The following is a 25,065-nucleotide window of genomic DNA, read 5'->3' as shown; positions in this document are numbered from 1 at the left end:
GATGCCAATTTAAGATCGTGGAGGGGGGGGGAGTTCCCTCTTGGTAAACAGCCTTGACATGTAATTCCCATTGAGGAAAGGTTGCAAAAAATGATGCATATGTAATTCAATTGCTGTTCTTCCATGCAGTCCCATGATAACTGCTGGGTTATTCTGTTTTCCCCAGGATTAAAAAGTAAGGTTTATGCAAGCAGGTGAATGAATCCATTTCAAGAACCGTTCTTGATCTTCTCCCCAGAAATTTGTTTTCTGTAATATATGTGGTATGTTTCCTGGATTTAGGATTTCTCCTAATTTCTCATTCTCTAAGTCCAGGACTTAACTTTGGTAAACAATGTTGCTGATTATTTATACACAGCTGAAACCTGTGTTTGAAGTGGGTAAAGTGGGAGTGGGTCCGGTCGGTGGCCCAGCGTCCTTCTGGGTGGGGCATGTAACCTGGATAACAGGCTCCTGGGTGATCCAGTTGGATTTTTCTCTCGGTGGCTGTTGTGTGGGTTTCTTCCTTGTTGTTGGATCTGGTCTGCTCTGCTGTTGTGGGTAAGGAACTGAGCAGGTTGCTGCTCAATGTCCCTGCTGTCCACATCGAAAGCACTTGATTGGTGGACCTGTAGGTGGTTTACTGTAGGTCTTTCGGCAGTAGCAGACGTTGGGGGTTTTCGGGGTGGTGGTAGCCATCTGGATCCTGGTTTTGGTGCAGTTTCAGGTGGGGGATGCTTTTTATAGCGGGCGAGCTGGACATCTAATTTCACTGCTGCCTGTTACCATTCATGTAGCTGGTCAGGTACAGCTCGGTAGATACATGCCTGAGAGAGGTGGTTGTCTAACCCTTCTCTAAAAAGATGAATTATTGATTGCTCAGGCCATCTCTCTATCTGACCTGCTACCTTTCGAAACTCCCGCACGTATTCTAGGGCAGGCCGGCCAGCTTGCTTTATCTTATGGATTTGTTCTTCTGCTTTGAGGGCAATGGATGGGTCCTCAAATCTTTCCCTCAGCCCCAGGAGGAAAAGATGGGGGTCCTCCAATTCAGGGGCCTGCTCGTTATATAAATTGTTCAACCATTCAGATGCTTCTCCCTCTAGGTTGGATGCAATCACATCGACCATCGCACCCGGGTCTGGGTAAGTGTGACACCAGCGATTCAAGTGATAGCGTATTTGGTTGAGGAAAAAAAATCAGTTTCTCTGAGTCCCCATCAAAGGTTGCTTTGAAGGGTGGGCTCATCATTGCTTGCTGAGGCCCCATTGCTGCTGGCCCCACCCTAGTTGTTGGTTCAATGGCTGCTGGGGCCCCCATCGCTGCTACCCCCCTGGTTGTTGGATCAATGGTTGTTGGAGGCCCCACTGCTGTTGTTGTGCCCCCAGTTGCTGCTGGCCCCCTCCTGGTTGTTGATTCACTGGCTGCCAAGGGCCCCACTGCTGCTGTTGGACTCCCAAATGCTGTCTACCCCATTGGTGCTGTTGTAGGCCCAGGGGTTGCACATTTGGGCCCTGCTGCTGCCTCCCCTGCTGTGGTTGTCTGAGGAGAGGGTGCTGTTCGTCGGTGGGATGTTGTGGCACCATCTGCTGTTGTAGACCCCTCAATGGTTGTTGGATGGGTGGGGGTTGCTGTTGTCTGCTCTGGATTTTGGCTGCAGGGAATGGTGGCGCCCTCTGCTGCTGATCCATTAACAGTGGTGTTAGTCTCAAAGTCTGTGGTGCTTGGCACTCAGGGGTGGTGACCAGTCTCCATGGGATTGTTGTTCCCCAATTGGCTGTTTCCCTTCATGCTTCTGCAGCACCCCAATCTGCTGCAAGGCCTCTATCAGCTGATTTAGGCTCAGAGGTTGCTGCCCCTCCTTTTGTGGGGGCTGCCACACTGCCCACTGCTGAGGGGGGGCTAGTTCCTCTTCTTCTGTGGGACTGGAGGCCCTAGCAGGGAACTCCAGGGGTTGGAGGGCTGTTAGCTCTGAGAAAAGGGGGCTGGGGGCCTCTTTTGGTAGGAGCTGTTCTGTACTTCTCACTTCTAGTTCTTCAAACTTTTCTGCTAAATTGTCAACTGATTGGCTTTGGGCTGTAGATGGATATTTCCACTCACCCGAGTCTTCAATCTCAGCTGGACTGGCTGCTCCCCACCGGTCTGGGGAATACGATGTGCAGGATTCTCGTTGTTGTCCCACTTCCTCTTCCTTTGAAACCCTTGGGGATGGTCTGGCTGCTCCGAGGCTCCTAGACTCTCCGCTGGGCTTAATCCACTCTGACGACCAGACCAGTCCTCCTGGTTGTTTGGGTCTGGCTCCCAGCTGGGAGGATTGCTGAAACTCTTTCTCTGCCAGCTTCTTCGCTGGCCCTTCCCCCACTGGGGAGGCTGCAGGTGCCGGGGACCTAGCTTCAGGCAATTTTTCTTCCTCCATTGTGGGATCTTCTCCAACTCTTTGCCAGACTGCCTCCCAAACTTAGAGACAGTGACGGGAGGTCGGAACTCCCTAATTAGTTTAAAAAGTAGGTAGATTCCAGCTTGATGTCAAGTTTCCGACGTATGGGCTTTTCAAGTGACTCTGAGGCATTGTTTACCTTAAAAGTCCTTTATTAGCCTAATACACCAGCAAATGCTTGCTTGAAGGAAGCTGGAATCTGAAATCTCCACCCCTTGCACAATATATTAAAACACAATTCTCCACCTTTCTAATTTTGTCATTAATCATATTCTCCAATTAATTTAAAGAATCAGTTTCCCTTCCGTTAGAAGAAGCGCCAAAGCCTTATCTTCTTTAGAGAGACAAGTGGCCTTCAAAGTGCATTCCTACTCTTCCCTCCCACCAATTTTAAACTAAAACAATACACAAGTCTTAAAGCAATACACAAGTTTAACATATGAAATAGCTACTTCTTCATCTCTTGTCAAGCAATAACATTTGATGTTAGCAGCATTGACAGCAGCCACACCCAGCCAATGGGCCACACCCAGCCAATGGGCCACACCCACTCAATGGGCCATGCCCACTCGGCACCCGACGATACATAAGTGGGATTTGGGTTGCAGTTTGGGCACTCGGTCTATAAAAGGTTCACCATCACTGTCCTAGAATTTGAAGTGAAGTGGGCCTTAGAAAAACTGAGCAACAATAAAGCTAGTGGAGGTGACAATATTCCAGCTGAACTATTCAAAATCTTAAAAGACGATGCAGTAAAAGTGCTACACTCAATTTGCCAGCAAATTTGGAAAACTCAACAGTGGCCACAGGATTGGGAAAGATCAGTTTACATTCCAATTCCAAAGAAAGGCAGTGCCAAAGAATGTTCAAACTATTGCACCATTGCACTCATTTCTCATGCTAGTAAAGTTATGCTTAAAATCCTACAAGCTAGACTCCAGCAGTATGTGGATCGAGAACTACCAGAAGTACAGGCAGGATTTCGAAGAGGCAGAAGTACTAGAGATCAAATTGCCAACATACGCTGGATCATGGAAAAAGCTAGAGAGTTCCAGAAAAACATCTACTTCTGCTTCATTGACTATGCTAAAGCCTTTGATTGTGTAGATCACAACAAACTGTGGCAAGTTCTTAAAGAGATAGGTGTACCAGACCATCTTATTTGTCTCTTGAGAAACCTATATGCGGGTCAAGAAGCAACAGTGAGAACTGGACACGGAACCACTGATTGGTTCAAAATTGGGAAAGGAGTCCAGCAAGGCTGTATACTGTCACCCTGCCTATTTAACTTATATGCAGAGCATATCATGAGAAAGGCAGCGCTAGATGAATCAAAAGTTGGAATTAAGATTGACGGGAGAAATATCAACAATCTAAAATATGCAGATGATACCACTCTAATGGCAGAAAGTGAAGAGGAACTAAAGAGCCTCTTGTTGCGGGTGAAGGAGAGTGCAAAACTTGGGTTGAAACTTAATATTAAGAAAACCAAGATCATGGCATCCGGCCCTCTCAATTCCTGGCAAATAGATGGGGAAGAAATGTAGGTAGTGACAGATTTTATTTTCCTGGGCTCCAGGATCACTGCAGATGGGACTGTAGCCAAGAAATTAAAAGAGGCTTGCTCCTTGGGAGGAAAGCCATGGCAAATCTAGACAGCACACTAAAAAGCAGAGATATCACCCTGTGAACAAAAGTGCGTATAGTCAAGGCTATGGTCTTCCCAGTTGCAATGTATGGCAGTGAAAGCTGGACCATAAAAAAGGCTGAGCGCCAAAGAATTGAGGCCTTTGAACTATGGTGCTGGAGAAGACTCCTGCGAGTCCCTTGGACTGCAAGGCGATCAAACCGGTCAGTCCTAGAGGAGATCAACCCTGACTGCTCTTTAGAAGGCCAGATCCTGAAGTTGAAACTCAAATACTTTGGCCACCTAATGAGAAGGAAGGACTCACTGGAGAAGAGCCTAATGCTGGGAAAGATTGAGGGCAAAAGAAGAAGGGGATGACAGAGAATGAGGTGGCTGGATGGAGTCACTGAAACAGTAGGCGTGAGCTTAAATGGACTCCGGAAGATGGTAGAGGACAGGAAGTCCTGGAGGAACGTTGTCCATGGGGGTCGCAATGGGTCGGACACGACTTCGCAGCTAACAACAAAGAGGAAAGAAGGACTAGGGAGGGACATGAAAGCAGTATTCCAGTTTTTGAGAGGTTGCCATAAACAGAAGGTGGTCAACTTACTTTCCAAAGCACCAGAGGGCAGGACAAGAAACAACGGATGGAAACTAATCAAGGAGAGAAGCAACCTGGAATTAAGGAGAAACTTCCTACCAGTTAGAACAATTAACCAATTAGCCACAGCTTGCCATCAGAAGTTGTGGGTGCTTTATTGCTGGAAGTTTTTAAGAGAGGCTGGGCAGTCACTTGTCTGAAATGGTTTTGGGTCACCTGCTTGAGCAGGGGGTTGGACTAGAAGACCTCCAAGGTCCCTTCCAAGTTTGTTATTCTGTTATCTGTTGATGGCCCAATTGTCCATAGTGACATGCCTAGAATCTAGGCAAAATCTCTTAGTGAAATGGTAAGCTACAATTTTGCACTCTTATCTGCAAAAGCACAAAGGTATAGGAACGGTTTTCTACAAAGGAGCATTGAGGTGTAACTTCAGGAGTTTAGTCCTTTTGTGCTGTTTCGTCCCCCACCAAATGTTCTTGAAATTGTGAAATTGTTTTCTGAGAAGGCCTTGGAGCACCACCATTTTTTAAAATAATAACTCTCCTGAATGGCTCATTTTGAAGAGGACTTTGTGCAACTCAGATAGCTGAGGTTAGCACGCCCACTCACCAATTAGGATTTTTATCCTAGGCTTTTTTTTCTGCCAAGAAAATATAGTCTGAGCATCCATTTAGGAGGGTCTTTCTGGAAACCAGCTTGAAAATTAATGCTTCCTGGGGTTGTTTCATTAGAAGGAGAAAGAGATCAAATTATCATTAGGTTGATTTTATTCAGCACCAGAAGTTCTGGACATTTTGCCACCCTGAACGAATAGTTAGGTGGTGTTTCCCTCATTATCTTTTCCCATCCATAAAAGATGAGTTTTTGGAACAAAAATGATTAAAGGGGGTAAGCACTTTGTCGTGACTAAGGCTGCAGCAATTATAGCTTTTTAGTCTGGAGCGAAAACAAATAAGGGAAGACACATTAAGACTAAACAAATCATGCACAACATGGAAACAATTCTCAAAGGCATTTTTCCTCCTCTCTCACAACTCAGGGTTGTCTACAGAAAGTACATGCAGGAAAATTCAAGGCCAGTAAAATTCATGAATTAAATTACCGGTAGTTGATTTTTACAGGCAGTGGTGTCCAGAGACAGGAGTGTCAAACTGCCGGCCCGTGGGCCAGACTTGTCATCCGGAAGCTGCGCCCACCCCATTGCCGGCAATGGCAAAACTCTCCCGATACATTGCATGACATCATGTGACATCACGAGTTTGACATGTCTGTGTTAGAGAAAAGTGAGGGGGAGACTTACGATGAAAACAGTGTTGGACTTCAAGCTGTGCCCCTTTTGTAGATGCACTGTGACATCACACCCATGAATAGGAATAGACTAGACTAGACTAGACTACACTAGAATAGACTAGACTAGACTAGACTAGACCAGACCAGAATAGAATAGAATAGAATAGAATAGAATAGAATAGAATAGAATAGAATAGAATAGAATAGAATAGAATAGAATAGAATAGAATAGAATCTTTATATAGAATAGAATAGAATAGAATAGAATAGAATAGAATAGAATAGAATAGAATAGAATAGAATCTTTATATAGAATAGAATAGAATAGAATAGAATAGAATAGAATAGAATAGAATAGAATAGAATAGAATCTTTATATAGAATAGAATAGAATAGAATAGAATAGAATAGAATAGAATAGAATAGAATAGAATAGAATCTTTATATAGAATAGAATAGAATAGAATAGAATAGAATAGAATAGAATAGAATAGAATCTTTATATAGAATAGAATAGAATAGAATAGAATAGAATAGAATAGAATAGAATAGAATAGAATCTTTATATAGAATAGAATAGAATAGAATAGAATAGAATAGAATCTTTATATAGAATAGAATAGAATAGAATAGAATAGAATAGAATAGAATAGAATAGAATAGAATAGAATCTTTATATAGAATAGAATAGAATAGAATAGAATAGAATAGAATAGAATAGAATAGAATAGAATCTTTATATAGAATAGAATAGAATAGAATAGAATAGAATAGAATAGAATAGAATAGAATAGAATCTTTATATAGAATAGAATAGAATAGAATAGAATAGAATAGAATAGAATAGAATAGAATAGAATAGAATAGAATAGAATAGAATAGAATAGAATCTTTATATAGAATAGAATAGAATAGAATAGAATAGAATAGAATAGAATAGAATAGAATAGAATAGAATAGAATCTTTATATAGAATAGAATAGAATAGAATAGAATAGAATAGAATCTTTATATAGAATAGAATAGAATAGAATAGAATAGAATAGAATAGAATAGAATAGAATAGAATAGAATCTTTATATAGAATAGAATAGAATAGAATAGAATAGAATAGAATAGAATAGAATAGAATAGAATAGAATAGAATAGAATAGAATAGAATAGAATCTTTATATAGAATAGAATAGAATAGAATAGAATAGAATAGAATAGAATAGAATAGAATAGAATAGAATAGAATAGAATAGAATAGAATAGAATAGAATAGAATAGAGCTGGAAAGGAACTTGGAGGTCTTCTAGTACAGCCCCCTGCTCAACAGCAGGACTGTTTCGTGACACTGTCTGGTGTCATTTTGACAAAAGGATTGGATTTTGCAGACACCTCCTGTAGTGACCACCAGTTTAGAGGGATTTAAAAGAGAGTTGGACATACTCATGAAGAACTAAGTTATCAGAACGTTTCTTGTTTCAACACTGTCTATCTCGTGAATCACAGATAACATGGATTGTAAAACAGTTGCTGGGGAATCATAAAGGGCTATTAGCCTCCTGCTCCCTTGGTATCTTTGATTGCCTTTTGTGAAACAGCAAGCTGAGAGCAAGAGCTGTTGATTTGAGTCTTCTTTTTAATATTTGCAGGCAAAAGGAAGTTTATTAATTAAAAGTATATTGACCCCCCTCCCCTTAATGGCTGATGAAGAAGCACCTTCCATAGATCATAGATTCATAGGACTGGAAGGGACCTCAGTGGTCTTCTAGTCCAGCCCCCTGTTCAAGGCAGGAGACTTTCTACAATCCCAGACAAATTGTTGCCCAGTCTATTCTTGAAAACCTCCAGCAATGGAGCACCCCAACTCCAGGAGGCAAGCTATTCCACTGATTAATTGTTCACACTGTCAGAAAATTTCTCCTTAGTTCTAGCTTGGATTTTCCCTCTGATGCTTTGAGAATAAGTTGATCCCCTCTTTTCTATGATAGCCCTTCAAGTACTGGAAGACAGCTATCATGTCCCCCCCTAATTCTTCTTTTCGACAAGCTAGACATACCTAGCTCCCTTAACCATTCGTCATATGATGTAGTTTCCAGATCCTTTATTATATTTGTTGCTCTTTTCTGCACTCTTTCTAGGATCTCAGCATCTTTTTTGTATCGTAGTGACCAAACCTGGACACAGTATACCAAGTGTGCCCTCACTAGTGCTGGGTAAATCAGTATTATCACTTTTCTTGATGTTGTCTTTCTGTTGATGCAGCCTAGGATTGCATTGGCTTTTAGGCAATTGCAGCGCAGCCACCATTGTTCATTTCTCCATCCTTTCACTTCCTTGGAAGACATAGGAAATAGGGTTCCACTCTTTTTCACATAGCGTTTCAGATCATGATGGAGTATGAATGTAGCCACACCTGCAATAACTTAAACCCATCATAACTTTTCCTGGGATTGTCTGACAGTTAAATGTGTTGCACCCAGGTGGTAGGGTTATGTTTCTGGACACTATGGAATCTGCACATGTAATCCAAAGTACCACAAAATTTTCATAGGAAGTAATGGTTCTAGTAACCTTATGAAGTCTGGGTCCTCCTCTTGCTGTTAGATACATTTTGCACAGTGCCCTTTAATGGTTCTCTCCAAGGGATACCATGGGAAATCCATATGATGATTAGATACTCTAAAGTTGCTGGGACTATAAAGTTGGAAATTAATAGAGGTATCAGTGGTTGTGGGTATTTTGTCCTTGACAGCTACTCAAGAACAGAGACAAGGATGGTGGCAGAGACCTGGTGGGTTTTATAGAGGGAGGAGGATATGTCACCTCCCTATCTACCAAACATGCTTTGGTGCTTCTGATTCCCGTAAAAATCCACCAGTTCAGGTAGGATTTCAGGCGAATGGGGGGAATATTATTACATTATATTGTATTATATTGTATTATATTATGTTATGTTATGTTATGTTATGTTATGTTATGTTATGTTATGTTATGTTATGTTATGTTGATATGATATGATATGATATGATATGATATGATATGATATGATATGATATGATATTATATTATATTATATTATATTATATTATATTATATTATATTATATTATATTATATTATATTATATTATATTATATTATATTATATTATATTATATTATATTATATTAATGCTATGCTATGCTATGCTACATTACTGAGCTTATACCCAAATGGTTATGTTTCTTCATATATATGCAGAAACAATGGAAGTTAACATTAAGAAAAGGACTGATCTGAGTCACGTTTTTGCTAAATAGATGTGTAATTCATTTGCTTGAAAGCAATATTGAATTATTTCATTGTTGACTCTTTGGGGAATTTTTGTAAATTTTCCATGCAATTTTATGACAGTCTCCCATCTAAGTTCTCACCTGATGCTCTCCTGCTTATCTCTGGAGGAATAAGCAAGATTAAGCCAAGTCTGCCACTTAGCATAAATAATATAGGAGGTAGGTCTACAAGACTGAGTAGCAGGTGTACTATTGTACTATAGCAAAAAAAATAATAATGATTTGTTCACAAGGTATTTCACATTTTTGCTGAAGTAATCCAGTTTCTGGATTTGTACAGTATTTCAAATCATAAAAAGATAATATTGGCTGGGCTAGTTTGATTTAACTTCACCATAACAGCCAACCAAGGGTAAAAGTAATTTAGCTTAGAGTTTTAATTTAATTTAAGAAAACTGCATGAACACCATCAAAGGTTGAGCAGGTAACATTTTAGTTAGTTTAGGAAGATTCTGAATGAATCTCATATGAACTGAAGCATTCAGATTTAGAAGCATAAGAAATCCTTTTGCAGAAAGTCAGAATCCAGATTCCCATAATTCAGCGTTGCAGATCTGTCTATTGGTGACTTCTCAATGTCAGAAAGGAGATTTTTTCCCCCCTGGCCGGCTTCAAACTGACACTGTCTGTATGCAAATCCAATGCTTTTAGTCTGACCTTCCCAGTATGGATTTGGCAATGCTCCATCACCTCTTTCTACATGACCGAATGATCACATGGCAAACATACGCATGGCTCACATCTTGGCTGGTCTAGTTCTCTATCATATCATGTAGGAGTTTCTTTTGAGAAGACCCGGCTGATATTGAGTGAATTGTCTTCAACTCCTAGTAAGCCGCAGCACATGGACAGCATCCCATGTGAAAACAGCTGTCATATGGTATAATGATAAACATCTTCCACATTTCATCAATAGCTTATATGTAATTTGTATTTTCAGACTCATTGATTGTAGTTTCCTACTGAGTGTACGGTTACAGACACTGTGGGAACCCATGTAGTGTAGTCCTTAATTTGGTGTCATTAGAGAATATAATGAGAGGGAACTCATCTATTTCTGTATGTTTCTGAAACAGGATGTGTCCACTTCTGTGTCTCCACAAAGGCTCATGGGGTTAAAGAATGCATCAAGAACCTTGTGTCATGGGTCTGTTTATCATTCCTCCTTATCTACAATTGTTCTGTCCAATTATCTCAATCCAGACCTTCTAAGGCTTGTTAATTCCTTTAATGAGCAAATACCCCTGTGAGAGTTATTGATCTTTAGCTTGAAAGGCATACCATAGCCATACTCACATGCATATTGTGATCGGAATGGGACAACTTGTCACAGCCAACTTGTCACAGCCAACTTCCTCAGAACAACTCATTGCAGGACAATTTAAGAATTCAATTTAATTATTCAAACTAAATATTTTTTTTAAAAAATTGTCATTTACATTCCGTTCAGTCCCCTCTTTTGCATCCTTTCTTTAATGATTCTGTTCCACCATTGATTGTGGCACAGTGGTTAGAATGCAGCATTGCAGGCTAACTCTCTGCTCACTCCAGGAGTTCTATTCTGAGCGGTTCAAGGTTGACTCAGCCTTCCATCTTTCTGAGGTGTGTAAAATGAGGTCCCAAATTGTTGGGGGCAAGAGGCTGACTCTGTAAACCACTTAGAGAGGTCTGTAAAGCACTGTGAAGCGGTATATAAAACTTAGTGCTATTTCTGTTGCTATTTCTTTGATATTAGTGTAACTCTGGTCCCACAGCAAATTGTCTCACAGTGAATGGCAAGTTGTCATGCAGCAAATTGCCCATGGTGAGTTGGCCATAGTGAGTTGGCTGTGGCAAGTTGGCTGTGGTGAATTGTCATAGACCCAATTGTGGTTGCCAGTCTCTACCATGCTATTAAACTCCAGAAGATAGAATGCTAGCATGCTAATTGGCATGTTCTCCCAGGGAGGAGAACATCTTTTGAAGAGTTCAAAGCATCAACTCTTCCTCATGGATAAATACCATATCATTTTGGCTTCCCGTTGGAGCAGATGTATGTCAAAGAATGAGAGTAACAAAGAGAGAGAAATTCTGTCTCTATATTTATTGTGCAAAACCAGGTCCAAATATTTCCTTAAAGATGTTTTGCTTCTCATCCAAGAAGCTTCTTCAGTTCTTCAGACCTGGATGATTGAGAATCCCCATAAGCATAATATTCAGTTGTATATCTCTGCCCTGGCTGAGCTGCCCAATGATGCCATGAAGGTCTTGACTCAGTGTCTGGAGTCTGTAGGGTCAGCTCAACTCTAGAAAGACTGAGTCCCTGTGTTTTAGGAACACCTCCAGGTCTGGTAATGTTCCATCTTCAGTTCTATGTGGGATTGCATTACTCTAGACTGAACTAGTGTGAAATTTGGACATCCTTCTGGAATCACAGCTCCTGTCCAAAGACAACTATGGCCAGGGGATTTTCAGATTGCTCCATGTGCACCATGTTTGACCTTTTCTGGAAGGAGAGACTAATTTGTCCTTCCTAGACCACTGCTCTGTGAACTGCACTGATTCCCAGTAGTCTTCCAAATGCAATTCAAGGTGCTGGTTGTTTGCAGGTCCAGGATGTTTAAAGGTTTGCCTCTCTCCAAAGGTCCTGCCCCGTTCTCTGACAGGAGGGACATATGTATTTGTATCTCATCCATCAAAGAATGTCATCTGGCAGGACCCAGGAAGCACATCTTTTCTGCCATGACTTCTGCCTCTTGAACACCTTACCACCTGAGCTCAGATCAGTCCCAAAGTTGCTGGCCTTCTGGAAAGCATTGAAAACCTAGCTATTGTGAAGTCCGGCTGGATTTAGATTGCATGATATTGCTTTTATCTTTAGCAGCCATTTTTCCTTTGAATTATAAATTTTGTAATGTGTGTTTTAAGGTTTTGTACTGTGGTTCCCATTTCCATTTTGTTTGCCACCCAGAGTTGTTACAGAAAGAAAGAAAGAAAGAAAGAAAGAAAGAAAGAAAGAAAGAAAGAAAGAAAGAAAGAAAGAAAGAAAGAAAGAAAGAAAGAAAGAAAGAAAGAAAGAAAGAAAGAAAGAAAAAAGTGGAAGTGAGAAGCAAATACAAGATTGTGCTACCACATTTCTTCTTCTGTCTTTTTATTAACCAAAATAGACATCAGACTAAAAAAAAAATCCTCATCCTTGTTCTTTTCCTTAAAAAAAAAACAAAACCCAATTCTGTAAATATGTTTCTCTACCTGGAGCTTACAGGAGCTTTTTAAATAACATTCTTTGTAGTTCTTTCCTGTCAGAGAACACACTGAACACACTGAAAAAGTCTGTGATGCTCAGAAATAGTAAGAATATCCCCCCCCGCTTTTCTTTTTAGTCTTTCTCTCTTTCGTATGCCTTCTCTTTTCTGATTTTAATGCTTTATTTAAAAAAAATAAGAATCTGAGGTAAGGACATCTTGTTCTACACTGAATGTTAAATAGTTTAGGAACAATCCCTTGATTTCTGAACTTAGAAAATAATTTGCACAGAACAAAATTAACAGGTTTAATTCTAGTCTGCCTCTGTGTGTCCCTGTCTGTGTGTTTAGGCGGGCACAAGTACAAATAAAATATGATAATATAATATTTGGAATTCACCCATGAAAAACGGTTTTTGCCATTCTGTATTCCACGTGGAATTATTAATCACAGATATATAGAGAGCAGTGGACTGGATTGATTGTAAGATAAATCCCTACACTTAATGTATGCATCTTTTAAAAAATGAATAATAACAGCTGGGGGAGAGAGAAGAAATCATTTTGAAACTAAGTATGTGCACCCATCCCCTGCTGTATTCCTGAGGAAAATCTCTTCTGAGATATTTTTGGACATTATAACTAATTTTCCCATCGGTGACAACAAAGATTTTAGGAGATGATCTTTGAGATAGTCTGGTTCAACCTATATCCCAGTATCCTCTGGCTGTGTAATATAACCGCAAAAAAAAAGCTAAATGTAATTTTTGTTTTCATCAACCAACCCATCATTTCTAAGTCATGGGAAGGGATCATGCCATTCAATTCTGCTTGCTCAACTCCTAGCTTGAGTTTTATGTCAGTTTTGGAGCCCATGCTTTATGAAGGGTTCATACAAACTGAAACTGGTTCAAAGAAGATCAACAAGAATGATTAGGAGACAAGGAAAGGGACTGAAGGAACTGGATGCGCCTGAGAAAATATTGAGGGATGATATGTTCTTCAAATATTTGAAAGACACAAGGAAGAAGGTCAGGTAGAGCCTCTTCTCTCTAATTTAAGTTTAGTGTGCAGGATCCAAGATTAGTCTATGGAGGTTCTCAGTCATCCAGGTCATAGTTATCCCAAGGATGCTTTTTCACGAGGCAACTGGACTTTCTTCTTTTTCTTTGAAGACGTTTTGCTTCTCATCCAAGAAGCTTCTTCAGCTGTGACTGGATGGTGGGGAATGGTGGGGAAAATAAGAAAGTCCAGTTGCCTCGTGAAAACTTCCTAACAAAAAGAGCAGAGAAGCAGTTGTGCCAATTATTCAGAAAGGTGAATGATCCTCTGAGCACATCCTTCACCAGATGTGTTCAAACAGAAGCTAAATATTCCTTTGTTGGATAAAATTCTATTTAGATTCTTCCACTGAGCTGGGAGACTTCAGTAGCCTTCTCCAAGTCTGTGCTTCTTATTCTTTTATTAGATGTTTATACATTTATTAAATGTCTTTATCCCACCTTTATTACTTGATAATTAACTCAAGGTGGCAAACATACAGAATCACAGAGTTGGGAGGGACTTTGGAGATCTTCATCAATAAAAAGTACATAAAACTCCTTTCTCCTCTTATTTCCCTGTGCCATGAGTTGGGCTGAGAGAGAGAGCGACTATCCCAAAGTCACCCAGCTGGGTTTTATACCTAAAGCGAGACTAGAACTCACCATCTCCTAGTGATTGACCCAAAGTTACCCAGCTGTCTTCAAAGACTAAGGCAGGACTAGAATTCACCGCCTCTTGGCTTCTAGCCTCATGCCTTAACCACTAGATCAAACATTGGTTTATCCTTAAACATGAGTTTAGCCCCTGATACATTTTGGAAATTGCACCCATAATTTAAACAGTTAACTGTATGTATGAATATTTTAGTAGGGTCTGTTGAAATAACTGTGAATCCAATTTAGCATATCTAGATATGTTGATAAAATTGACATTCTATTGTGCCAAAGGGAATTTACCTGCAGCTCAGGTAAAATACCCTGAGGTGAGTAGGCAGGAAAGCAAATGATCTTTATTTTCCAAGGAGGAGGGGAGCTTAAGTTTTGTTTCTGTTATTTTTCTCCAACAATTTTTCCAGATACTGAAAGAAGATTATGACAAACATCTCTAAGACGTTTCTGTGGGTGTTGCATATAATTGCATATAATTGAGCTAAGGTGTAAATGTGTGCTTATGAAATACAATAGGCTTTGAGGCTTACTGTAGACTGTTTGTAAAAACACAAAACTTTCATCTTCAGAAGTGCTTGGGACACAACTTTCCTTTCTCCACCTTGAGATGGAGAGAGAGATGAGATATACAAGCTTCCTTCTCTTGCTCCCATCCCGTTTACATAACATTTGTAATCTCATGAAGCTTCTGGGAAAATCCCACAGAGGAGAGTGACTGTTTTCAAATGGATTAGAATTAGGGAAACGTGAGCAGAAGGTCTGGTGATCCTTTGATTTGGAGATCAGCTTTAGCAGAAGTCAGTGCTCATTGGGGAGGCTGTCTCTCTCTCTCTCTCTTTCTGCCCTGGGGATTGAATTCTGGGCCTTTGGAGGGAAAGGGAGGCTCCCCAATTGTTTGGAACATGTTGCTGGTGTTCACAGAAGCCAATAGTTTAGCATACAAAGCGTGGTTAGCACTAACCTGGATTAGACAGTGTAGAACGCATGTAAAGCCCATACAGTTGGGTAGTTGATATTTGAGAAGTTGTGTTAGTTTAATAACCAGCTTGAGCATATGAAGGCACTATTAAAACCAATTCTTGTTCCTTGGGAAATGGGGCAACATTGTCAGAAAATTTCTGATTTGCCATCAATGGTCGCTTAACTATTCCAAGAGTTGTTTATTTTCATCCCAGCTTTATTATATTCATAAATAACTCAAGGCAGCAAACATATCTAATATTTCTTCCTCCTCCTATTTTCTCCACAACAATAACCCTGTGAGGTAGGCTGGACTGAGTGAGAGTGAATGGCTCAAGATCACCCAGCTGCTTTCATACCTAAGGCAGGGCTAGAACTCAGAGTCCCCCTAGTGATCTGTTCTGTACCAGCCTGCTACCGGCCCTGCAGAAAAGGCAGGGTCAACCTCTTTACAAACGGCAAGAGGCTGGAATTACGCCTGCCAAATTTATAGCTACAAAAACAAACAAGACACGAACCAAGAAACAGGAGCTTTAAGAAACATGAACCATCCGAGCGGTTGCCTTCAGCAAACCAGCCCTCCCAGACATTCCCCTTATATAGAGTTCAGGGCGTGGCTTCTCTCTGCCTCCTTCCGAGAAGCCCCATTGCCTTCCTCTGTTTACTCCTAATTGACTGCCTCCTGCGTCGGGCGTCCTTGAACAGGGCCAGCTGTGGGTCATCTTCATCCACACTGTCAGGCTCACACAGCTGGGTCTCCGTGGTGACCAAGTAGGAGGAGCCTGGCTGAGGGCTATCATCAGCAAGATCTTCAACCCCCTCAGCAAGGTCTTCAACACCCCCCTCCTCCTCTGAGTCGTCCGACCCAACTGCCGAACCCACAGGCTGACCCTGAATCACAACATGATCGGCCCAAAATCACCCAGTCAGCTGTCATGCCTAAAGCAGAACTCAACATCTCTCAAATTCTAGCCTGAGTTTCTAAACCAAGATGCCCACCTACCCTTCCTTTCGCAATTAACTTCCCAATGTAGTGTGTGTTAGACTGCAGCTCCCATCATTCCCATCAGTCAAGTGAAATAGTGCTGTTACTGAGAAGGAGTAAGATTAAGTTGTAATATTATTAACATTGTGTTAAATTCTGTTTGGAGCAAGGAGTTAGTTGAGTCCCATTTGACCAAAATTTGGACAAGGACTAATTGCTTTAAAGATTAACTTGCATGTGTGAAAGGGATGTCCTAGATTTAACAGGTATGACTGAATTTTATTTTTACTACAGAAAAGTACTTTTGAGGAAATCTTCATTCTTTTATCCTGATTTTGGGGGACACGGTGATTTGGTTTGGAGGGGGGGACTTTGAAATATCGAGGCATACAATTGTCTTGATAAGAACAAAATACCAAGTTCATTTTTCCTACATGAAGTTTGATCTTATTTCTGCATCACTTTGCATTTTTTTCCCCATGCGTCAGCAGGAAAATCCAAATGTATATTAGCATGCATTTCTTTTAATTTTATACCATTATACATGCACACTTCCTAATAGGCAATTTCTATAAGTGATTTTATCTAATAGAAGGCTTTTTAATACACATCTTTCCCCGGAATTGACTTTTTCTGATGATATACTCCTTTTTTATGCATTTTTGAGCTGAGACATTGGTGAAAAATGCATATTTCAGCACAATACAATGTTCCAGTTTATTCCTATGTTTGGGAATGTGGATGGAGTATATATCTTTATATGTATTTATATATTTATAAATATATATTCATATATATTCTTCCTTTTGCTGTTTCAAGCAAATCTCAGAAAGAAGTTAATTTCTTGCTGAGAAAGTAAAATATTCCTAGGTTTGGGAAAGTAGATGGAGTATATATATTTATATGTATTTATATATTCATAGATATATATTTATATATATTCTTCCTTTTGTTGTTTCAAACAAATCTCAGAAAAAAAGTTAATTTCTGGCTGAGAAAGTAAACATGTTGGATAGCAACAACAGCAAAGAGCTTACAGCCAAACCACACTTTTCATAGAAATTAATCCTCAACTTTATTGAACAGGAAGTACATTTAACTCAGAGCATAAACCACTTTATAGAAGAGGGTGGTAAAATATGGACATCACAGGTCTGAACTGCAAAACTCCGGATGGCCACTAGGTGTCACAACAGAAGTGCATAAAATATCATTTGCACCATCTGGTGGTCAACTCTAATTTTTTAGCAACATAGATCCAATAGCACATGGAAAAGAAGTGACAAGACAATGCATGGCCAGGTGGAAATACCGGTATCACAAAATGTCAGAGTAATTTTGCACAGGGAAGCATTTTTCTTTTAATGAAAGATTAGTTTAAATAGGGGTAGTAACAATACTTCATGCCTGATCAACTGCAACTATAGAAATACAGAAAAGAAAATTGAGGCCATTCTAAAACAAAATAAGAACAATATTTCTTACCTCTTCCAAGGGTAACTTATAATCTATAGCAGACATGTCAAACACAAGGCCCGGGGGCTGGATCCGGCCTGCGAAGTGGTTTCATGCAGCCCGTGAAGCCATCCTGGAAACAGTGAGGGAACGGCCCCCACTGCCTTGGCCCTGGCCCAGAGACCCTCCTTCTGCCAGAGACCCACAGATCTGTCCCACTCCTGCCCAGGCCCCATAGGCACCCTTGATGAGAACGATGCCCACCCAGTAGGCCATACGCACTTTAGCCATGCCCACCCACTAGGCCACGCCCACCCAGGCCACACCCACCTCTGAGGGCAACCACAATGCTGATACGGCCCTCAATGAAATTGAGTTTGACACCCCTGATCTATAGTATAATAAATCAAAAAGCATAGAAAATTCAGATGTGCTTAGGAACTTTCTGTACAACGGATCGGAAATTGCTCTTTGAGTAGAGGTGAGCAACCTGTAACACATGGACAACATTTACACCCAATGGCCACTCAAAAATTTTTCTGCATAATGTCAAAGTAAGGATGGGAATGTACTCCCTCAATTCCCTTAATTAATTAATTAGTTAATTAATCCTCTTAATTTCCTTAATTAGATATGTTTGCTACTTTATTTATAAAAATAATAAAGGCAGACTAAAATTATGTAAATAAAAATTAACATGGGCCCCCACAAATTACACTAATGATCTTTCCTAGCCTGTTAAAGAAGCATCTGCATGAAAACAAACAAGCTCAAAGAGGACCCAAAGCCCAAACAACTCAACTCTTACATATGTTCTCTACTATGGAATACATGAATTACAGTATATGGAAATTCCTATCAATACTATGATTAGTTTTCCTATAGTAATGAGATTGTGGGACATGTCTATGGAGATTTTCAGTCATCCAGGTCATAGTTGTCCCAAAGGTGCTTTTCTCACGAGGCATCTGGACTTTCTTGTTTTTCTTTCAAGACGTTTTGCTTTTCATCCAAGAAGCTTCTTCAGCTTTGACTGCATGGTGGGGAATGGAAGGATTTATATTCCTTGGGTTGATTTCCTGTCACCTCTTTCTGTTCAAGAAGAGAATTGAGATCATGTTGAAGATACAAATGATTCTCTGATGCCTTGATCCCATCATCCTTTAACTAACTCATGTGCTGCTCTGGGTTGGATTTTCCCAACTCCCTTGTGGATCAGGGATATGTAGGAAGAAAGAATCTCCAAAAATGTCACTTTCTTCCAGTAGGGGTGGATCTCTGTCCAACTACATAGACTATGATAATATATATATATATATATATATATATATATATATATATATATATATATATATATATATATATATATATATATATATATATATATATATATATATATATATATATATATATATATATATATATATATATATATATATATATATATATATATTTTGTTTTATGTAGTATTATATATATATATATATATATATATATATATATATATATATATATATATATATATATATATATATATATATATATATATATATATATATATATATATATATATATATATATATATATATATATATATATATATATATATATATATATATATATATATATATATATATATATATATATATATATATATATATATATATATATATATATATATATATATATATATATATATATATATATATATATATATATATATATTATATATATATATATATATATATATATATATATATATAATATATAATATATATATATATATATATAATATATATATATATATATATATATATATATATAATAATATATATATATATATATATATACTGTGTCCTTTTTAATACTGTAGAAATACAATTCTTTTTTCCTCTTTTCAGCCTACCCTTCCAGCTGTTTTGCCATTCATACTAGATAATTTTGTGCTTACCAAGGAGTCTTTCCTACCTCCCCTTTGTTTTATCAGTGTTAGCAGAGCATGTTTGCTTATTGGGTAAGGAAAGGACTTCATCCATTTGTTTAAAAACCAATATCCTTTTTTATTTTATTTTTTTGCACACCAGCAAAACCAACTTCAGCTTTTGGTCAACTCCATTCCTTCTTTCTTTGCTTTGTTTCTCTTTTTCTCTATATACCATTGTTCATCGATGTATTTAGTGTTTCACAGGCTGCAGTTTAAACCCCTATCCATTAACCCCTATAAAAACCTCTGCCGGGACAGAAAATGGTCTTGTGAGATTACAAGATAGATATTACAGAGCATAGCTCTGGGACTGTGTGTGTGTGTGTGTGTGTGTGTGTGTGTGTGAAATGCAGGATCCAATCACAGTGGCTGTGATCATCTGATCCTGCAGAGTCAATCCGGAGGCTCTAGTAAAAGGGGAGGCATTACAAACCAAGTAGATGCTTCGTGATGCCGTGAGCTGCTACACACACACACACACACACACACACGTACACACACAGACACACGCAGCTTTTATATGCAGCGCTAGCAGGCAGTGCTGTCACATTTTTGATCAAGGAACCACCTGCTCACACAATCCGAATTATTTCCTGCCAAAGAGAAATGCTGTCCTGATAGATCTCACTGGTGATCCTAAATAACGAAGCAATCCACTGCAGGCAGGACTGGCGGAAAATGTCTTTTGATTCATTTTTATTAAAAAAAAAAGAAAGAAAGACAGACAGATGAATAAAAGTTTTTCTTGATTCCTGATGCCATATTCCCAGTTTTGTTTTTTTCTGCCAAGAGCCAGAGAAAATATATGGGTCAGTGAAGCCAACTACAGAAATAGCTACCCTCTGTTTAGCCAAGAACTTACTTTCTTGCGTTTGGGATGAAAAAGAGAACGGTCTCTAAGGGCAGACTGAGTGCCTTTGAATCCTGCTCATGACCTAACTCTGAAGCCAACTCCGATTGGTCTCAGGACAAACTGGACTTGAGCAACTGAAAAAAAAGAAAAAGAAAAAGATCTGACAAACCAAATCAGAGAGACAATGGTACAAAACGTCATCTTGATTTTCTTTCGCAGGCGATTGAGCCAAAGACCAGCTGTTGAGGAACTTGAAAGACGAAATATCTTGAAACGTGAGTATCGGAATGCTTTCTCTGCTGAGCTACTCAAAATGTTTTATTGTTTTGTGTGTCGATATGGAGTGTCCTCTGCTAGAAGGAGGAAGTATGTTTATTACTCTATGCACGATTAGTAAGCAGAAACTTCCCCCTATTTAAAGTTGTTGGGCTCAGAAAGTAATATTTATTCTTAGAATAACTCTCTAGTCATTTAAGAAAACTACAGTGTAGTAATACACGTATTCATAGGAATACAATATACAAGATATCTCAGGTGTGCTGAATTCTTTGTTCCCTTTGGTCTCAGAAGAGTCGTGTGAACTATATCACAATTATTCCCATTTTGCTTGTCCAGCACCGAGGCTAAGTGAAAAGTCACTTGGATGAGAACACCTACTGAGACTTGCAGAGTTTTGGAGCTGTGTCTGTATTTATTAGCTTCTGACCTAGTGTACCAGTAACCAAATTTAGATTGTATGTATTTTAAGAAGGAAAATTAAAGATGACCCCAAAGTGGAGCTTCTTACTATTAAAAGTACAGTCGCTGCTGCTTCCAGGCAAGGCAGAAGAATGATCAGATTATTTGCAGATTGCTCTAATTTTGCTAGGCAACACAAATTCTAATTAAACCACAAAGAGGTAAATTTCTGTGCCGCAGCTATGTAAGTTCTGCAGCAATGTCATCAGTTTTCATCCAACTTTATTTCACCACCTGCATCCTGTTTCACTCACTGCCCATTTCTGAGAGCTTCAGACGTTATCCCTTCTAGTCAACACCAGACTATTATAGAATCATTGAACATTTTCTATTTTTTTCAGTATCACACAGCACCCTTCATCAGGTTAAGCGGTAAAGTCCTAGCAGCTGCATTCATTCAACATGTTAAGCTTGGTAATGGAGTGGGGGGAGCGGGGAGGAGGGGGAGACCTCTGCTTACATCGTTCTATATGGCTCTACAAATTCAGGAAAATGGGCCGATTTAGTATCCAGGTTAAGAAATGCAGTCAGTAAGTGATCTGATTTATGCTTTTCAAATCACATGCTATCCAAAGATTAAGGCAGATGCAATTCCCTTCATCTCCAGCCCAGATATTTTGCAAAAATAAGGTAGACTGCAATCCCAAAGTCAATGTCTTGCAAACAACTTCTATGGATTCAAGCAGGTCTCTCTCCTACGCAAACTTGCATCAGATTGGACTGGGCACAATTTGGCCAAAGCCTATTGCTGAGTTCATGCAGCTGCCTGGTGAACTCTCTTTTTTGCCATAGCTTTGTGCAATGGATTCAGATAGCTGCTTCCTCATTTTCTCAGTCCCCTTATATGCAATATAAGAACTGCAATAGAGTAATTCTATCCTATCAAATTATTCAAAGGGTTATTAAGAAAATGCATTTTGACATCTCAGAAGCTGAAAGTGTCTTTTTAGAGTAGTCTACCCAACTTCCAGAATTCACATCTGTTGCAGCCTTGGCACATCTGCACTGAGAATAAGCATAAGTGTGAACTATTCTCCAGCCCAATGGGCTTTCTATGCTCCATGAAGGAGAGTCAACTGTGGCATGGAACTCACATGTTATTCACATTGTGCATTCGAAGTGCAGCCAAGAGACAAGTGGGGTTACAATGGCTAAGATGTTGGAGTAAGTCTGGGAGGCCCAGATTCAAGAACAGCAAAGTAGGCAATTCTGAAATGGCCAATGGCTGCACTCACGCAACATGCTTAAACAGATTGGATCTGTTGCACTCATGCTTGCTAAAGTTGTTCATCATTAGCCTTTTAAATATCTTAAGATGTTGGGCAGGCCCTTTGGTTTCTTGGTTTAATTTAATGGATCAATTCAATAAGCAACTAAAGTATGCTGTGGAACAAAGATACTCTTTTTTTAAGCTAACATGCCTCACAGGTTTGTTACTGTAGAATACAATTGGAGAGGAAGGAAGGGAAGGGAAGGGAAGGGAAGGGAAGGGAAGGGAAGGGAAGGGAAGGGAAGGAAGGAAGGAAGGAAGGAAGGAAGGAAGGAAGGAAGGAAGGAAGGAAGGAAGGAAGGATCACTTTTACTTGTATGTACACTGAGAGCTTATGCACCAGAGACAAATTCCTTGTTTGTTCAAACACACTTGGCCAATAAAAAATTCTATTCTGTTCTGTCCTGTCCTGTCCTGTCCTGTTCTATTCTAGAGACAAAGGTGGTAGTGATATATAGTAACCTTATCTACACACACACAGACACAAAATGTTAATAATCTTCACAGTTGGTCATGCAAATATCTCTATATAGAAATGTGTGCAACTCGTGTCTAACCCAGAGAGGACTGGCAAATGTGAAAAGGAGTTCTATATCCAACATCCTTTTATTATCACACTTGCAGCAAGACAAAGCATCCCTATGTAGGGATGATCTTGCAGAACCAGAAAGAACCTTTATCTCATATCCAGTACTCTTGTTATAATGAGTTGAACACCGGCAGTAAAGCCAAAGGCCTGGCCTGAGCTGACAGCAGATGAGCAGAATAAAAAAAAAAGACTATCCTCACGCTGGATGATGATTACTTTGCAATATCAGTTCCAGGCAACGTGGCTGCTCAACTGGGCTTTCCCTGGAATTACTCCTGCGAGAAAATGGCTGGTGGATTTAATTTACTTCCATCTTTCCAATGAAAGTGCCAATCTCTTGTGTGCCAGACATGCCAGCAAGCAGATGGCCGTGCACATATATCAAGAAAGCTTGCTGAAAGCTGTTCAGATGCTCATGCTCTACAAAGATATCCAAAAGCAGGGCTGGGGAGTGCTTCTGCCTGAAGGTTATCTTCATATAGGCCTGAACTACAGTGGGTTTGATAGCAAGCTGATAGGTGATACCTCCTGTAAATTCTTTGAATCAGGAATATGATTTTAGATCAGCTGGAGATCAAAGAGCAAGGTTTTGCTTTTGTCATTGGCTGCATTTGTGTGCACACACCTCTTGGAGCCACAGTAGCTCCCCATAGCTTCCTTTTCATAAGCCAATGCAAGATCATGGTCTAATGCTGTGTGAGCATCAAAAGGTACTTCCTTTGCCCCATGAATGTGGAGCTGTCAGTGTTTTGTCCTGCTGCTTATGTGGTGATGATAGCAAGTGAAAAACAGTTGAACTATGAGAAAAGTATTTTTTTTAACTTTCATTTTCTTTCTTTCTTTTGATATGGTCTATATTTTTGTTCATAAGGCATTTTTGCATTTACTCTGTTTATCCATAAATTTGGGTCCATTCGCTCAAAAGAAATGGCTTGTGGCTGAGTTGCTTCTGCATCTCACTCAGGTTTCTCCAACCAGGCGCAACCAAATGAGGACCAAGGCAATATGATCTCTGGGACCTCCTCACCACAATAAGTGAGGGCAATTACTTTGCAATTTCCCAGAGGTTAGCTAATATTCCATACTGGTAAATTAAGATCCTGCAGTGCCCCAACCTCAGTCTTCCTCTAGAAATCTCCCACACCTGTTTGGTTCTACAGTCCATATAAGCTGGTTGGTCAGGCTTAGAACAAGCAGTAGTAGGTTACAACAAATCTCAGCAATATAATTACAGAATAGTTAAGTTGGGGTATCTTCATTCAGCAGGTGCCTTTAGAACAGGTCTAAAATTATTCCATAGTTTTTGAGTTTTTTCCTTCCAGGGATTTGTTCTGGAAGTTATTTCTAGACAGGGAAGGGCAGATATTGGACAGATAGCCATGCAGTGATGACTGCAATCTATCCTAATGCAGTACTATGTATGGGAGTTGAGCTGAAAAATTACAGGTAAAGAGGAGAAAATAGAAGGATGGATGGATGGATGGATGGATGGATGGATGGATGGATGGACAGACAGATGGACAGACAGACAGACAGATGATAGAGAGAGAAGATGAAAGGTAGGTACATAGATAGATAGATAGATAGATAGATAGATAGATAGATAGATAGATATAGTTTTAAATCCCATGTCTGCCTAATAGGGTTGCTTAAGCTTATGTCTGTGACATATACTGAGTCATGTTGGATATTCTGGGTTTGCTGATAGTCAAAGGTATTTTTAAGTCTTAAATATGGGAAACATTAGCAGCCACATCAGCATACTTCCAGCAAGCATACTGCTTTCCTGGCTCTGCTAGGAAGTTACACCAGCATTTCCAGCAGGTAGATGTGAAAATTATTCTGACTATATGCCGCATGATTAATCCATCATGCAGGATTGATCTCACCTATCCACTCATCCTCCTTGCACAGGTCTGCTTCACAATTGTTCAGAATAATATCATTGGTTTTGTTGACAAGAAATACCAGAAGCATTTCCCCTGTCAGCTAATTCAAAGTAGGGCAGGGAGAATGGCAGCATGGGTTGTGAAGCTTTCA

The 25,065-nt window shown here is 39.5% G+C and overlaps 1 protein-coding gene across 1 annotated transcript in view; it reads left to right on the top strand.

Moving 5' to 3' along the window:
- The window catches only part of PHACTR3 (phosphatase and actin regulator 3), a 145,894-nt gene that overhangs the window by 104,520 nt on the left and 16,309 nt on the right, over positions 1-25,065 (top strand). Inside the window, exon 8 of the mRNA XM_081324078.1 lies at positions 20,648-20,703. Coding sequence (XP_081180204.1) covers positions 20,648-20,703 — 56 coding nt within the window. The remainder of the gene's footprint in view (positions 1-20,647; positions 20,704-25,065) is intronic.

This window comes from Vipera berus (assembly GCF_964194415.1).
Source record: "Vipera berus genome assembly, chromosome: 3".
In the NCBI taxonomy this organism is placed as follows: Eukaryota; Metazoa; Chordata; class Lepidosauria; order Squamata; family Viperidae; genus Vipera; species Vipera berus.
Note: the sequence above shows the minus strand (reverse complement) of the source record. Positions and strands in the feature narration are given on the sequence as shown.